Below are 17,100 nucleotides of genomic sequence, written 5' to 3'. Positions count from 1 at the left end.
CTGTGCAAAGTGATAATTGCCAAGATAGCACATTTATTACTATTGAATGTGTGAATACTTGTGTAGGCTGTACACAGATTGTACAAGTGTTGACTATAATGTCTTGATAGGGCTGTTGGCAAGTGTAATTGTGCACTGTGTGCAAAATAATGATTTCTGAAATCTGTTTGGGCTCTTTCCCTCGTTGGCAAAAGCAAGATTCCTTTCCTCTGATTCTTTTGCTGAACTCTCACACACTTTTGAAGGGAGTGAATTTCAGCTATGAGCACATATTGGAGGAGTGTTTTCTTACCGCTTAAACATGCAGTTAAGCAAAGGCAGTCCCTGCTTAAGTTATCTGATGTTAAGGATGTCTCAGTAGTAAATAATTCTGTCTCTTTTAATCTCTTGTTTGCCACCTCTTCAAACACAAAACAGAGGAACATTATTAAAGGGTAAAGGCTTGGTTGGAAAATTTGCACTGAAGTCATTGGGGAGCTGTAGAGGAGGGGAATTCTCATCTCACGGACGAGATGACACTTGGAAAGGTAGCACACACTAGGGGCATGTCCAGACATTAATTTTGCAGAGCCCTCATACCATTTCATTTTTTATCTGGTCTGTTGCCACTATTGCAGTGTGCTGTCTACATACTTTCCTAGTTTTGACAGCCTTTCTGCTCAGCCTTGTATAAATGTGGCATTTCCAGATGGTGTTTCCTTCCCTTGAAATTTTAGGAGATGCTTGCTTAGGAACATAGAAAGCTGCCATATACTGAGTCAGACCATTGGTCTATCTAGCTCAGTATTGTCTTCACAGACTGGCAGCAGCTTCTTCAAGGTTGCAGGTAGGAGCCTCTCTCAGCCCTATCTTGGAGAAGCCAGGGAGGGAACTTGAAACTTTCTGCTCTTCTCAGAGCAGCTCCATCCCCCAGGGGAATATCTTACAGTGCTCACACATCAAGTCTCCCATTCATATGCAACCAGGGTGGACCCTGCTTAGCTAAGGAGACAGTCATGCTGTTTGTTTGTTTGTTTATTTATTTCATTCACACATTTTTATACTGCCCCATATATAAGTCTCTGGGCAGTTCACAGTCTAAAAACACAATTAAAACATTAACACAATTAACACAATCTAAAATACAGATGAACACTCTAAAAACATAAAACTTTAAAACTATAAACGAAAAGCCTGACTAATCAGGTGTGTTTTCAGATCCTTCTTTAAAACACCCATTAGGAAACGCATTCCAAAGTCCCAGGGCAACCCTAGAAAAGGCCTGGTTTTGTGTCACCACCAACCAAGCCGGTGGCAACCACAACCAGACCTCCCCTGATTACCTTAATCGGCACTTGTGTTCATGAAGAAGGTGTTATCTTAAATGTTCTCACAGGAGTCTGTGGGCGGGGACTTATGTGATTTCCCCATTGTCATGGACAGAAGACCATCTGGTTAACGTTGGACTCACAACCACATCCCACCTCTGCAGGGGCAAGAGGCTTAGTAGGATAGTCCACCCAAGAAGGTTAATGTATCCAATAGGATTCCAAGAAGTCTTGGAGGGATTTAGTGTTGGCTCTGCTGGTGACCCTGTCGACACTCTGGTGGAGAACTGGAACAGCCAACTCACTAGGGCAGTGAACATGACTGCTCCTAAGTGTGCTCCATGAGCCTCTTCGAAACTGACCTCTTGATATACGGAGGAACTACAGGGGCTGAAGCAGTGAGGTAGACAACTAGAGCACAAGTGGAGAAAGACTTAACTCAAATTTGACAGATTATTACATAGAGCACATTTTGAGATCTATGCTCAGGCGATACGTGCAGCAAAGAAGCAATTATTTTCTGCCTATATCGCATCCACAAGTTCACATCCAGCGGAGTTATTCAGGGTTGTGAATGGTCTAGTGTGTGCCCCTTCCCCCTTGGAACCAACAATTACTCGCTGTGACAATTTTAAAGAACCTTTTGTGGACAAAATCTCTCATATTCAGCCTGACTTAGATTCAAACTCCACAATTGTTACAGTGTCTGATACCGAGATGTCCAGCAGCTCCTCTTATGTGATGACCCTGGATCAGTTTCACTTTGTGACTCCTGAGGATGTTGACGAGCTGCTTGGAATGGTACGGTCTACCACCTGCCCTCTTAATCTTGATACCACCTCTTTATACCACCTGCCCTCTTGCCTGACATGGCTTGTACTATCTGGTAGGGAGGCTGTTGTAGAGGGCCTGGTAGAGATTATAAATGCTTCTCTGAGAGAAGGCAGGATGCCTCCTCATCTTAAGGAGGCAGTCATTAAGACAAGGAGGCATCCTGCCCTCCCTCAGAGGAGGCAATCATTAGACCACTTCTGAAGAAGCCTACCTTGGATCACTCAGAGTTAAGCAACTACAGACCTGTCTCCAACCTTCCATGACTGGGCAAGGTGATTGAGAAAGTGGTGGCCTCCCAGCTCCAGGCAGTCTTGGAGGAAACTGATTATCTAGACCCGTTTCAAACTGTCTTTCAAGCAGGCTATGGAATGGAAACTGCCTTGGTCGTCCTGATGGATGATCTCCAATTGGGAATTGACAGAGGGAGCGTGACTCTGTTGGTCTTTTTGGATCTCTTGGCAGCCTTCGATACTATTGACCATAGTATCCTTCTGGAACATCTCTGGGGACTGGAGGTGGGAGGCACTGCTTTGCAGTGTTTCTGCTCCTTCCTCATGGGCAGATTCCAGATGGTGTCTCTTGGACACTGTTGTTCTTCAAAATCTGAACTTTCCTATGGTGTCCCTCGGGGCTCCATATTGTCTCTGATGTTTAACATCTACATGAACCTGCTGGGAGAGATCATCAGGAGATTTGGTGCAGGGCGTTATCAATATGCTGATGACATCCAGATCAATTTCTCCATGTCAGCATCATCGGGAGAAGGCATAACCTCCCTAAATGCCTGCCTGGAGGCGGTGATGGGCTGGATGAGGGATAACACTGAGGCTGAATCCAGATAAGACGGAGTTACTTATCTGGGTCATCCGTAGAGACCATATTACTCCTGTGTTGAAAGAGCTACATTGGCTTCTGCTAAGTTTCCGGGCAAAATACAAGGTGCTGGTTACAGAGGCGTATCTAGGGAAAATAGCACCTAGGGCAAGCACTGAAATTGCGCCCCCTGTCCAAACATCTGACACCCATCTTTCAGTTAACTTTACCATTATATCAGCTGAAAAATACAAGTCTGAAGGTCACATACAAGTCACATATCTGAATATGTGTACAGTGACTTAGATTATATTACATTTTTAAAAAAATTATCTGTAGTCCCTTCGGGCAGGGGCCTTCCTAAAGGCCGTTGGGTGGGGGGGTCTGCAAAGGTTCCCCCTCCCCCCACTGGCCTCTAGGGCCTCACACATGGACCATTTGAGCATGTGCAGTGGCCATTTTAAAAAATATTTTTTAAAGAAAAATGGCCACTGAAAACAAAATGGCCACCGCTCATGCTCAACTGGCATCTGTGAGGGCTGGTATGGCCTAGAGCCTCACAGAGGCCACTTGAGCATGTATGGTGTCCATTTTGTTTTTGGCAGCCATTTTTTAAATTTTATAAAATGGCACCCCCCTTCAAGTGGCGCCCGGGGCACATGCCCTGCCTGCCGCACCCTAGATACGCCCCTGGCTGGTTATTACCAACAAAGCCCTAAACAGCCTAGGCTCTGGGTATTTAAGAGAATGTCTTCTTCACCAGGAGCCCCATTGCCCGTTAAGATCATCTGGAGAGGTTCATCTGTTGTTGCCACCAGCTCGTCTGTTGGTTACTCAGGGACGGGCCTTCTCTGTTGCTGCCCCTGGGTTTGGGAATGTGCTCCCTGTTGAAATAAGAGCCTCCCCATCTCTGGCAACTTTTAAAAAGGCACTGAAGGCATATTTATTCACACAGGCTTTTAATTAGATTTATAGTTTTAGTATTTTTAATATATTTTTGGGTTTTAATGTTTAAATGATTTTAATTGTAAACTGCCCAGAGACACAAGTTTTGGGCAGTACAGAAATATTTTAAATAAATAAATAGGTCCCAAGCCATTCTGGGCTTTATAGGTAATAACCAGCACTTTGTATTTTGTCCGCCAAATATACTGTTGCCAAATGTGTGTGTGTGTGTGTGTGTGTGTGTGTGTGTGTGTGTGTTTAGATAGATAGATAGATAGACAAATAGATAGACAGATATATGAATGACTAGATTATATAGATATAGATATTTGTTGCCAAATATATTGGCAAACAGTGTAGTTCTTTAGTATACATATGTGCAGGATTGTATTGGACATATAGCAGCTCTGGTTTGGACTCTTCAGTTGTATTTGAGTGCTATATAGACCAGGGCATAGACTTTTGAATTTCTGGGAGATGGGGAGGTTTGGGGCCAAACCTGAAAACAGTGCACACTTATTAGTCTATATTACTATGTAGTTTATGATTAAAGTCTATCTGCCCCCTCTCCCTCCAACCCTGCAAGAAAAATCAAGAAAAAGAAATTAAATTTGTTTAAATTTATGTAATTAATTCATGTAATTAAAACAGTTAACCAGAGAGAACACAAAGAGTAACTAACCACAGATAGGACCAATGAGAAGAAATAGATTCAATTTACACATTTCTATCATTCTTCCACATTGCTGAATGTATTTCTGTGATCAGATCCTGGTTATCAATCCCAGTTAAATGCTGTTTAACCACAGTAGTTTTACTAGGATTGCCTGGAAATTCCAGATTCTTACATCATGCTCTCCAGGAGCATGCAGGGCTTGGTGATCGTGGTTTAACTCTTTAACTGCACTCCTTGTCATCATAGGAATGCAGCCTTATTTGTTATATAGAATGAGAAACATTAACTAAATAAATAAATATTTGTTATATAGAATGAGAAACATTAACTAAATAAAGATGACTGTTCTACTGGGGGACAATTCATTAGAATGCTCTCCTGTGCAAATTCTATGAAATGAATGCAAGACATTCTTGTGGTGCAATTTCCATCCAATTCAATAAGACATGTCGATCCAAATTTTCCAGTGGGTTGTTCTTTAAAACTGCATGTGTTTGAATGTACATTGGGAGTTCTCTGCATCAGAGGAATCTCCTCATTTGTAGTGGTGGTGAGGACTATGTACAGACTGGGCGGTGCTCCTACATGAGTAATGAACAATTGGATCAAGTTGTATGTATCCTATCAGCTCAGCTACTTGTTCAATCTGCAAAGTTTGTCTTTCAGTATTAAATATATTTACTTACAAGTAAGCTCGATGACTGCAAATTGAATTTACTATGAAGCCATTACAGCTGGGATCACAGTACAATTGTTTAACAACTGTAAACAACTTTTAAAACTTTTTTTTGTTAAGAAGTGATATATAAACATCTTATTAACTATTATAATAAACATAATGTAGTGTTGTTTTTTAACAACACTTTTGAAAGTGTTTTTTTTGCCTGTGTTGTGTGTGGATTTTTTGTTACATAAATAACTACTGCTGTCTAAATACTACAACTGTATATACTCAGTATTGAATATACTCCGATAAAGGCTTCTACATGAACTGAAATATATTTAACAGCCAGAGCAGGAAAATTGATCCTTTAAGTTACGTGGCTATGGATTAAACTGAATGTAAATAAAGGAAAAGGTTGCAGCATTAAAAGCAACAGAAGACAGGATGTGAGCAAGGCTATTGGTCACAGATAAAATTTCATCCTTGACATAATCATTATACTGAGGTCCAGTTGAACTTGCAGATAATTTAGTAATGTATTGAGAAAATTAATTGCACCTGTGCTTGTAGTGGCAGTGTAGGTTCTCAAGGGACTCCATGTTCTTGGGTTACATTTCAAAATCTATTATTTTGTGTGTTTACATTAATGTTTGTTTCTTTCCTGCATGTTAAGTAGATTGAAAGCAGAAAAATTAAAATCCTAAAGTTAAATCTTTAAGGGGGGGAAACTAACGGTTTGGGCCCAGGGTATTTGAGGGACCGCCTGCTCCCAAGGGTTGCTGCCCACTTGACAAGGACATCTGAGGGGGCCCTGCTCCGGGTGCCAACAATGAGGGAGGCCCGGCTTTCATGCACTCGGGACAGGTCCTTCTCTGTTGCTGCCCCTAGACTCTGGAATGTTCTCCCGGTGGCCATTCGTTCCTCAGACTCCATCACGGCTTTTAGAAAGCTTTTAAAGACTTGGCTTTTTACCCAGGCTTTTACATGATCGTTTTTACTGCGGCTTCTCTGTGTTTTTATCTGTTATCTGTTGTCATGTTTTTATGCTTGTTTATATGTTTTTAGCTTGATGTTTTTATTGCTTGATGTTTTTACTGCTTTTATTGTATGTTTTAATTTTTGTAAACCGCCTTGGGGTTTTCTTTTAACGAAAGGCGGTATAGAAATGTAAAAATAAATAAAATAAATAAATATTATGTGATGCCTGTGCATCTGAATTTGAACATTGCCGCATACGTATCATAATCAGTCACAGCAGCATTTTCCTACATTGTTTGTTTAGCTCAATAGGGAAACCTTAGTACCTTTAGCCAGATTAGTTTAATTTAAAAGTTCTAGAACAAACTTTTGCAAAAGATCAACCAAGATATGCTTCATTGGGTTTTTCCTATTGTCCCATGGTTGTTAAATGTGTGATATCCAGTCTCCGCATATGCTTAAAGGGTAGCTGGCAGTAGCTTTTTCCTGTGTGGAGTTCCATATGGGAAGAACTGTAATGACAAGCAAGTGGGGGGAGTTTGGGAAACAGCCTTCCTGTAAAGTAGGCCTGCTCAACTTAGCCCCCCCAGCTGTTTTTGGACTGCAGCTCCCATAATCCCCAGCCACAGTGGCCAATAGCCAGGGATTATGGGAGTTGTAGGCCAACATCTGTAGGAGGGCCAAAGTTGAGCAGCCCTGCAGAGACTCACATAGTTTTGTTTGATCTCCCATAATGAATGTGGGTTGTACAGGCCTAACAGTTATGAGCTGTTTCAGGCCGTTAAAAAACCCTGCAAGACAAGTTGTCCTCTACAGCTCTATACCTACAGGGTGAGGGGAGGTGCCCATCAAACAAAGAAAAGACAATGATAGTTTGAAGAAGGTTTGCAAACCATTTTGCAATTTCGAATTGGCAAATTACAGTTACAGCTGTTGCTCTGTCTCTGGAAGCCACCACATCTAGAGACAGGAGACCTGAACAAGAAGCAGACAAGCAACTCTAAACCATGTTTTGCCTGACTGTTAGGAAGCTCAGCTCATGGCTTGAGGTCTAAACGATAGTGAACACAAACTATATTTTGCATGAGGTCCGAGGTGAGATTCTGTGCAGTCTGACAGGCTAAAGATATAACCTCCTTCCAGTATATGTCACAGAATTGCCTATCTTGTATGTTCACAAGAGTCGAGTCGGTGTCAGCTCTATGTGGTTGCTAAGTGTCAACACCGACTTGACAGCACTTAATCAATCAATGGTCACAAAAACGTAACAGATGAGTCCAGAGTGGTGGAACTCCACACTACATCATTTCAACAGTTGATTTTGTGGGCATGTTCATGTTGTATTGTGCCAGTTGGGTCGTTACTGCACTTTGCTTCTAGTTGTAGCCATGGATGATAAGCTTAGGAAAATACCCTCTTCTCTCACCTGCTTACCCCTAGGTCTAGCAGCCATCGGCCCTGCTTCCACACAGTCAGCATGTGGTAAGAATGGGCCCTACATCCAGACAGCTATATACACTTAGTGCCTATACATGCGACCAGGAATGCATGCATAGTGCGACCCTAAGTGTGTGGCCCAGTACACTTAGAACAAACATTGCCAAATGTCATGCATTTATTTAACATGTGACTGGGTAGTTAGAAGACACTTAAAGGTATTGTTTGTTAGAGGTAGGCTTATGCAGCTAATTTCTTCTTTGGAACATAGGAAGCTGCCTTATACCGAGTCAGACCTTTGATTCATCTAGCTAAGTATTGTCTACACTGACTGGCAGCAGCTCTCCAAGGTTTCAGGCAGGAGTCCCTCCCAGCCCTACCTAGAGTTGCCAGGGATCGAACCTGGGACCTTCTGCAAAGCAGATAGCTCTACTACAGAGCTGTGGCCTCGTCCCCAGTGCTGAAGCATTTAAAAAATATTATATCAGATATGTTTAGCATATGAACTGGCTATGTAATTTTCATCCCCTTTATCTCACGTTCATGTGATTATGCTTAAACAAGTGCCCCAATAATCAAAACCTGACATTCAGCACTTATTTCTCACCCTTGGTAAGAGACAAGTCATGTTTTGCTGGCTACATGAAATGCGGAGTTTGTTAAACAATTCAGAATCTGCACAGGCACCTTGTTTGCTCCCCATTTCTGATTGTTGAATGGTATAACCTGGACGGTGCCTGCTAATCTGCTAGGCGTGTGTTAAACGAAGGATCTTTCCTCTGCGAAGAGGTTGAAGTCTTGACCTCAATACACATTCCAGACTTACAATTCTGTGATCCTAATATTCAATCATCGCTGCAGGAATATAAGCTCATTTGAGCACAAATGACAGCACAGCTCATCTGAAATGACACAGAGAATAAGAAGCATCAATTTTTATGGAGACTTGCATCACGAGATGATGAAGAGAGAATTACGCCCTTTGTTCTTTCTTGAAACCTGTATCTTCTACGGAAGCATTTATGGATGTGTTTATTAATCTTCCCCAAGAGAGGAAAGGATACATACAAACCAGAGGTCCATCTTACGCACCTTTCCCTGCCCCACAGTGCAATCTCAGTGCACTCAGTTACGTACTTGTCAAGGTCATCAACTCAAATATTCCAATGTAAAAGATTCCCCAGAGCTCTGATTCTGCAGAGTTCATTGACTCGTGGGTGTTGTGAAGTAATGGATATTCTCTTGGTCTCTGGTCAGCCCAAGTTGGTATATTCAGACTGAAAGAACCTGAATTGGGTGAAGGACAGAAAAGTAAGAGGAATCATGCCCATTATGTGCCTTATAGATTAAAAAAGCTCTGTGATAGCAATTGGAGCTTCCTGTCTATAGACTGGCTGACCACTGGTGTGTGTGTCTGTGTCTGTGTCTGTGTCTGTGTGTGGTGAGTGGAGAATGGTGTAAAACACTATGAAGTGTGTGTGACTTTTATGGCCAGATGTGAAGCTGTAAGAAAATTCAGTCTCTGAGCTTGTTTTGAAGGAGCAATAAAAAGCACTAAACAGCAGCAGTCCTGGTCACTCCCCTATACATAATTGAAATAGCTGCCCACTAAAGTCAGAATGAGATTGGGGCGGGGGGAGGGATGGGGCTGTGTAAGTGGCTCTGACTGTTGCTATAACAACAGCACCTTGGTCTAATTTCTTCTGAAAAATGACTTGCTGCTGGTGGGATGAAGTGGAGCAGCTTTCTGCAGCAGATGAAAGCTCTGTTGACAGCCTTAAGTGCCCTCTTGTTTACGTAGTGGATACACTGTGCTGTGCCCACCAGAGGCCTGCTGACCATTTCAAGATGAGAGGTGTGTGTGTGTGTGTGTGCGCGCATGCTTGTGGGGGGTATCTACACAGAGCCTTTAAAGTTTAGCCCTCTGTCCCACTAACAAGTTTCCCCCTTTACAGTGTAGAAAGGATCTCCACTCGCATGTGCCTGATTATATCTTCTGCTTTGGGGTAAGCATAAGTTGCTAAGGGGTATTCTTTATATAGTTTTTGTACTGTTATTTGAGATCATCACAGTCCCATAGCGTGGATGTCCCTTATCTGGGGGACATCAAATTTAATAGTTTTCCATTAATTTTCAGTGTAGCTCCAGTAACATATACATTAAGTCTGTGAACTAAGCTGAAGTCTCACCAGCAATCCGGTGAATTTTCTCATCCTTTATAGAAGTCACCAAATTATTGACTACTTCCAAGTAAGTTCACTTGTACAAGTCATATGTGCAAGCAAAATTTTAGTTCATAGCAGGCAGAGTTAAAGGTAATAGGACATCTTTTTCTTTTCCTTTTTTGGCCAAGAAAAGGACTTAAGGAGGTGTTGGAGGGTTATGCTTGTCTTTTATTTCCGGGTCCAAGGCTGAGTGCAAGTGGTTTGCCAGTGTGTGACTAAGGGAAGATTTCTTTATTCACCATGTCAAGCAGCAGAAATGAATATATGCACTGAAATTCAGCAATCTGCAGCACAAGACAAGAAAAATGGCTATGACTCTCCTTAAGAGATACCTGTTTATGCTGGCTTTCTACAAGCTCTGAATTTTTGTTTCTGGAATTCATGCTGGAATTTTGGATTAGCCTAACTATCAGTGTGTGTGGCAAAGGCATGGTACATGCATTTAGATTTCTGATCCATAACATGAGCTGTAATAGGCCTTAACTTCCTGATAAATGCAGATATAGAGGCTATTCTCACAGCCACTGGAAAGTGGGCTAAGGGAACCCAGCCCACTTTCCAGTGGTTGTGTGTTGCAACAGGAGTACGCAGCTTCTGGCAGCAAACCTCACTAAATACCTCACCCCCGTTAAACAAGGTTAGTGGAATGAGCACTCCGCTAACACCGTTTCCCTGATCATGAGTCACCATGGCACGTCTCCACGCCATGGTGACTCATGATGAGACCCCCAACCGGGAGGCTCCAACAAGCCTCCTGGCACGGGGGTCCCCCCAAGACTCGCACTCAGGTGGGGCATTCTGGGACTTCTGGGGGCCAGGTGGCCCCCAATCCCTACCGCCCCAACCAGCTCTATGATGGAGCTGGTTACTGTGTGGAGGGTAGAGTTCTCGTGTGTGTGGCGGGGGGTGGGGGAAGCCTGCTCTCCCCGCTAAACCCTATCTGGCTCTCCACACTGCTCATGTTGAGAGCCTCATAGTGTATTCATAATGAGGGGGAAATGGTGGCTGACATCCTGCCTAAATTTACTAGAGGAAGTCCCAATGAAATTTATTTCCATTTCAATGGGACTTGGTTGAGTACATTTAGGATGTCAGCCGGTATCTCTGTCACATGTTACAGGGTGCACCACAGATACACAGGGTATTATGTAATGTGAAACAGCTCTTAAAGTTGTGACATTGTGCTTCTGTTGGGTTACAGTCACCGTGTAAAGGGATGTGCAGTTAAGACTGCAGAGCCTTAGAACCCTGGGAAGTTTTCAGAATTAGTTGAAGGTCTTTGAGAACAGGATTTGTTTAGCCCACTTCTGGGGGTTTGTTCTTTGTTTAAGCTGTGCTAGCATAATTTACCACTCTTTAATCACTGCCATAATGATTGCTTGTTCAGATGAGAGTTTATCATGGCTTATTAAGCTCTGATTCATGTTAAATGCTCAAGTGTTCAGGTGACACCCAAGTTTAAGTGTCAGGGAACTGGCTGGGTAAAACAAACAGTACTGAATCAACAGTCCCAGAAATAAAGCATATAAGAGCATCAGACCTTATTATGCACCATCCATTTGACAGGGGAAGACACAATAAATGTCAACCATGCCCGAAGGATGCATCATTCCCTTGGGGGGAAACAGCAATATGATTGACCTCATTCCTCTTGCATTTCAATGCTATAGAACTGGTCCAGAACAGATTTGAGCTTGGTTTTTCTGCACCTGATTTCATAGGTCCTCCATCCAACCTGCACCTATAAGGAGGCTGGCTATGCAGTTTACCCAGTGCACTCGATGGCTGTCTCAATTGCTTGATGAATTGCCTTTGAAAATGTTATTTCTGCATATCCTATCTGATGTCTGTAATAACAAGGAAGGAAGGAGTTGGGTGGCAGGAATAGGCTAGACTTTCTTGTCTGTAACAAGAAATCACTGATGTGATAGAAATACTACTAGGAAATCCATTATTTGTCTGTGGACATGGGGATACATGGTCAAATACTTAGTTTTGTTTTCTTTGTTGTTTCCCATAGCAAGCTATGACATAAATTAAAAAATATAAATAAAAAATAATGTTTAAAATATACAAGAGTAGTTCTACCCATTATGCTGGCTGAGGTGGTAGAATGTAGTAGTAGAATTCTGAACACTACCACTTTAGACTTCCGGAGTGGGATTCACATTTTTGAAAGGTTTCCTATGTTAAAAACTGCCCTATATATACTAAATTATTAGCACATCAGGAAGGTGCTAGGCTAAGACGTTTTCTCTACTATGCTGGTTTACTAGACAAAGAAAAGTTGTGTGTGTGTGTGTGTGGACAAGCACTCAGAAATATTAACTTCACCTGTGGTCTGAAGTGATATATCCATAATCGAACAGCTTAGGCTACTATCTCATTTAGCAAAGTGGCTCACAGCCAGCAATAATTTTCAGCATATCTCATTGCTAAAGGACTCTAATAATTCTGTAAATAGAATTTAACAAGCACAAAATGTAGAAGGGGGGAAAGGGTAGGGTAATACCCACCCATACTCAGCACGTCAAAAGGGGAACCAAAGAGTGGGAGAAGAAGGAAACATAAGAACAGCCCTGCTGGATCAGGTCCAAGGCCTATCTAGTCCAGCATACCGTTTCCCACAGTGGCCCACCTGATGCCTACGAGAAGCCCACAGGTAAGAGCTGAGGGCATGCCCTGCTGTTTAGGCTTGTGCCCGAAACGTTTCGGCGGCCATTGAAAAGGCCGCCGAAACATTTCGGGTGTGGGGGCGGATTCGGCGATTCGGCGCCGGTGGGGGTAGGGCTTTAAGGGCGGGGGAGAGTGTACTCACCACCACCCCCCGCCGCGTTTCCCCCGCCGGCGCTCTCCGAATTTTAAGCCCCTCGGGGCGGCAGCGTTCCTCCCTGCCGCCCCGTTCCCCCCGTCGGCTGGAAGTGGCCGGAAGTCCCGAGCGCACATGTGCCCGTCGTGCGTGCGCACACACGGTGGCGTGCGTGCGCGTGCACGACAGGCGCACGCGCGCTCGGGACTTCCGGCCACTTCCGGCCGACGAGGGGAACGGGGCGGCAGGGAGGAACGCTGCCGCCCCGAGGGGCTTAAAATTCGGAGAGCGCCGGCGGGGGAAATGTGGCGGGGGTGTGTGAGTACACTCTCCCCCGCCCTTAAAGCCCTACCCCCGCCGGCACCAATAATTTTTCGTGCACATCCCTACTGCTGTTGCTCCCCTGCAACTGGTATTTAGAGGTATCTTGCGTCTGAAGCTAGAGGTGACTTAGAACCCTCAGACTAATAGCCATTGATAGTCCTTCATGATTTTTTCTATAAGAACATGTGTCAAGCCCACCAGTCACCTAGAGTAGTCACAAGAATCTTTGCCCCATGTACTGTAGTATCAAGAGCACAGCAGCTTCTGGCCCAACTAAAACAGCTGAAGGGAGTGAGAATTCACTCAAACTTTGCAAGGCTGGTTAAAAGTCAAGCTCATGCCCTGTTTCAAGCAAAATCAGTCAAACTCCTTCAGCATTTTCTTGTATGACTGACTTGCCCTATATGGAATGAATTGTGGCCCCACTGTACTCACAACAGTGCTATAAACCCACAACTTAGACCATATCCTACTGTTCCCACTGTAGATTGGTTTTCCTTGAGCTGAATTTGCTGGCTTATGTTTTGATTGCTATGATTGGTATTGTATTAGCTATGATGGCTGCCACAACAATGTTTAATACAGTCCACCTGCATACTTCTGACACTTATTCTATCTGTCTGTCTATCTATCTATCTATCTATTATATTTGTACGCCACCTCAAATTTCCATTTCTACGTGACTTACAGCAACATAAAACAAATTTAAACAAAAATTAAAACCTTTTTTAAGATGAACCATATGGCACACCATGATCCAAAAAACGAGTTTTCAAATGAATGACTAACTATATGTATGTATAATACAAGCAGGGGATCAATATGGGTTATCAGAAGAATACTTACTACAGTACTGTATTTCAAATTTCATTTACAACTTCACAACTTCACGCTCACAGTCATTGAAAGGTCCAGGAGAACCAACAGGAATGCATCTCCCAGCATAGATCTGGGTGACCAAAGATATTTCATTTCCAAAATGTTCAGACTTCCTTTTCTGTGAGAGAAGTGTGGGGAATGAACTGGCTCTTTCCCAACACGTCATTCACCAACATGGGGGCCGGGTGGGGGGTGATGGTGGTGAAAACCACCAGGGGGGACGAAGGATACTTACGATCTTTTGTAGGCTCTGGGTCTCTAGAGATGGAACGTAGGTAAAGGACTTGCACAGCTGCTGCTGAATGTCTTTTTGGTATGTCTTGTGTATGTCTTGTACATCTCTGTTGTACGTCTTGTGTACGTCTCACGTTTTTAAATCATACTCTGAGTATCAGTCACCCATCAAGCCAAATTGATGGGTTTAACTTTAGACATAAAGACCAGGAATTTTATTCCCAACGTGTTCTGTGAACATACCTTCTACAGTGAGTAGCTAGCTAGCACTATCTGAGGCATGACTGGTAACAAGGAACATTATCTGGAAGAGACAGCAGTTTTCCTGTTTAAATAATGTTCCCCTCATTTCTCCAGTTCATTTGTCTAAAGTGTGTCCTGCTAAAATAAGTGTTAACAGAGTTAAGACCTGAAGAGAGGCTGTTGTAGCACCTCCTTTCCACATTAGAAGGGTGCTCATCCCAGAGCTGTCATTTCAGTGATATTTATAAGCCTGGTCTCTTCCCTCCTGTCCAAAGAGGAGGGCCCTGAGGAACAGATTTCTACAACTGGAACAGGCTTTGGAATGGAGGGGAGAGATGCAAAAATAGCTTCCTCTTCTTTGCCTGCTGTGCAAAGCAGTCTTCAGCACAAGGATGTTGAAGGCTGCTTGTGCACCCTTAGCTCTCTGCACCCCTCCATCTGACGATGGAGGGCTTCACATCATGCCAGCTGCTATCTTCTGAAACATAATATTATATTTATTTATATTTCTGTACTGCTTTTCAACAACAACAACAACAACTTCTCAAAGCAGTTTATGGCAACAATAAAAACATCTTAAAGCATCTTAGTTTTCTCTAAATTTTCATCTGCACTCATTCCTTGAGACTGTATACTTATTAGGTGCTGGTTAGTAGCAGCTTCCACAGGCTTTTGAAACTTCTAGGGGAACAGTGATGTACAACGTTTTCTCCACAGCTGTCTTGTTGCTGTGAAAGCCTCAATGGCCTTTACTGGTCACAGGAGAATAGTGTTTCTTAGAAATGTGTTACTGAGCACCAAGCCTGGGTAAAGCAGGATTTTAGTATCCAGAGGAGACAGGGGTTTCTCTTCATTTGGGCAGGAGGAATCAATGGCTCCTAGACATACTGATTGTGAATAATAAACTTACCATTAATAACTTTTATTGAGCAAGGTTTTCTGTTTGTTGAGAAGAGCGGAGATGTATGCAAGGATCTAATTAATTAATTTGTTCTGTTTCTTAAAGCTACAAGAGACAGTGAAGAGGAAGTTGGAAGGCGCACGCTCCCCCCTCAATGGCGAACAGCAGAATGGTGTCTGTGACAACAGCTTCTCTCCAACCAGTAAGCGGATACGAAAGGATGTACCTGGGATTGATGGAATCAACACTTTGCCCAATAATTTGCCTTTGCCTTCTATTTCCCCTCTTCACCAGCTTGACATGAAGCCATCTTTGCCCCTACAGAATAGTGGAACTCATACCAGTGGTCTAGAGGACTTGGGCAAAAATGGCGGACTTCCAGAGATAAAGCTCCCAATCAATGGTTGCAATGAGCTTGAGGATAGTTTTAACATCCTGCACAACAACAAGGAACTAAAGCAAGAGCCCTTGGATGATCCTAGCTGCATTGACAATTCTGACACATCCCCTTCAAATCAAAATAAACTCTTTTCGGACATTAACTTGAATGATCAAGAGTGGCAGGAGTTAATAGATGAGCTGGCTAACACTGTTCCGGAGGATGACATACAAGATTTGTTTAATGAAGACTTTGAGGAAAAGAAGGAACCTGAGTTTCCCAGACCAGCCACTGAGACTCAGGAGAGTGCAAGTGTTAAAAGTGACCCCTCTCACTCTCCATTTGCCCATGTACCCTTGGGGTCCCCCCAGATAAGGCCTTCTTCTTCAGGGCCTCAATTTTCAAACCTCCCTATGGTTTCTAGCATACCTTCTGTCGCTAGTGCAGCCCCAGCTTCAGTCCCTGACAGCTCACCAGCAAATTGTGTGGTTCAGTCACCTCCGACTCCCAACCAAGCACACACCCCAGGCCAAACCCAGTCACGGCCTGGCAATGGGTATCTCATGAATCCAACAACAGTGACTACCGCAGGCTCGGCGCCTGGTCCAGTAGCTGTGCCCAACGCTGACTTGTCTCCTGCTGAACAACTTAAACAGATGGCAGCACAGCAACAGCAACGAGCTAAACTAATGCAGCAAAAGCAGCAGCAGCAGCATCCAAATCAAGCATCTAGCTGGTCCCCAGTAGGACCTCCATCTAGTCCTTATGGAGGACCCTTCAGTACAGATAAACCAAATAGTCCAATGATGTATCCCCAAGCCTTTAACAACCAAAACCCCGTAGTACCTCCTCCGGCAAACAACCCACAAAAGACCACAATGAATAACTACCTCCCTCAAAACCACATGAATATGATCGGTCAGCAGCCAAATAACCTGGGTGCAAACTCCTTGGGCAAACAAACCAATATGCTTTCTTATGGCAACACTAAACCTCTCACTCATTTCAATGCTGATTTGAGTCAAAGAATGACTCCACCGATGGCCAATCCCAGTAAGAATCCCATGATGCCATACATGCAGCAGCCGCCGCAGCCCCAACAGCCACAAATGCAAGCTCAGATAGCACACCTGAGCGAGGAGCAGAAACGCATGCTTATTATGAAGCAGAAAGGAATGATGAACCAGCCGATGGCTTATGGAACCCTTCCCTCCCTTGGTCAGGTAAGTGTGATTAGAGAACACTATTTGAATGGCTTGTATTCTTTCTTAATTTATTTTGTTTGCAGACAAATCCAAGAGAGATGAATGTAGTGTTTAAGCTACTGCAGCATCCTACTACTGCTTTCCCCCCTCCTTTTTGAGAAGGAGTATTCTTCTGCGTTAGCATGTTGCTTTCATGCCTTCATTCACACACCTCTCTCCTAAACCGGCTGATTTGGTTTGTGTGTTT

The 17,100-nt window shown here is 43.4% G+C and overlaps 1 protein-coding gene across 2 annotated transcripts in view; it reads left to right on the top strand.

Moving 5' to 3' along the window:
• Positions 1 to 17,100, top strand: part of MAML3 (mastermind like transcriptional coactivator 3) — a 441,192-nt gene that overhangs the window by 233,308 nt on the left and 190,784 nt on the right. For both annotated transcript variants that reach the window (XM_053256441.1, XM_053256442.1), the window contains exon 2: positions 15,375 to 16,871. In XM_053256441.1, coding sequence (XP_053112416.1) covers positions 15,375 to 16,871 — 1,497 coding nt within the window. The remainder of the gene's footprint in view (positions 1 to 15,374; positions 16,872 to 17,100) is intronic.

This window comes from Hemicordylus capensis, chromosome 5, assembly GCF_027244095.1.
Source record: "Hemicordylus capensis ecotype Gifberg chromosome 5, rHemCap1.1.pri, whole genome shotgun sequence".
NCBI classification, from domain to species: domain Eukaryota; kingdom Metazoa; phylum Chordata; class Lepidosauria; order Squamata; family Cordylidae; genus Hemicordylus; species Hemicordylus capensis.
The sequence above is the reverse complement of the archived record's forward strand: the minus strand, read 5'-3'. Positions and strand labels throughout refer to the sequence as shown.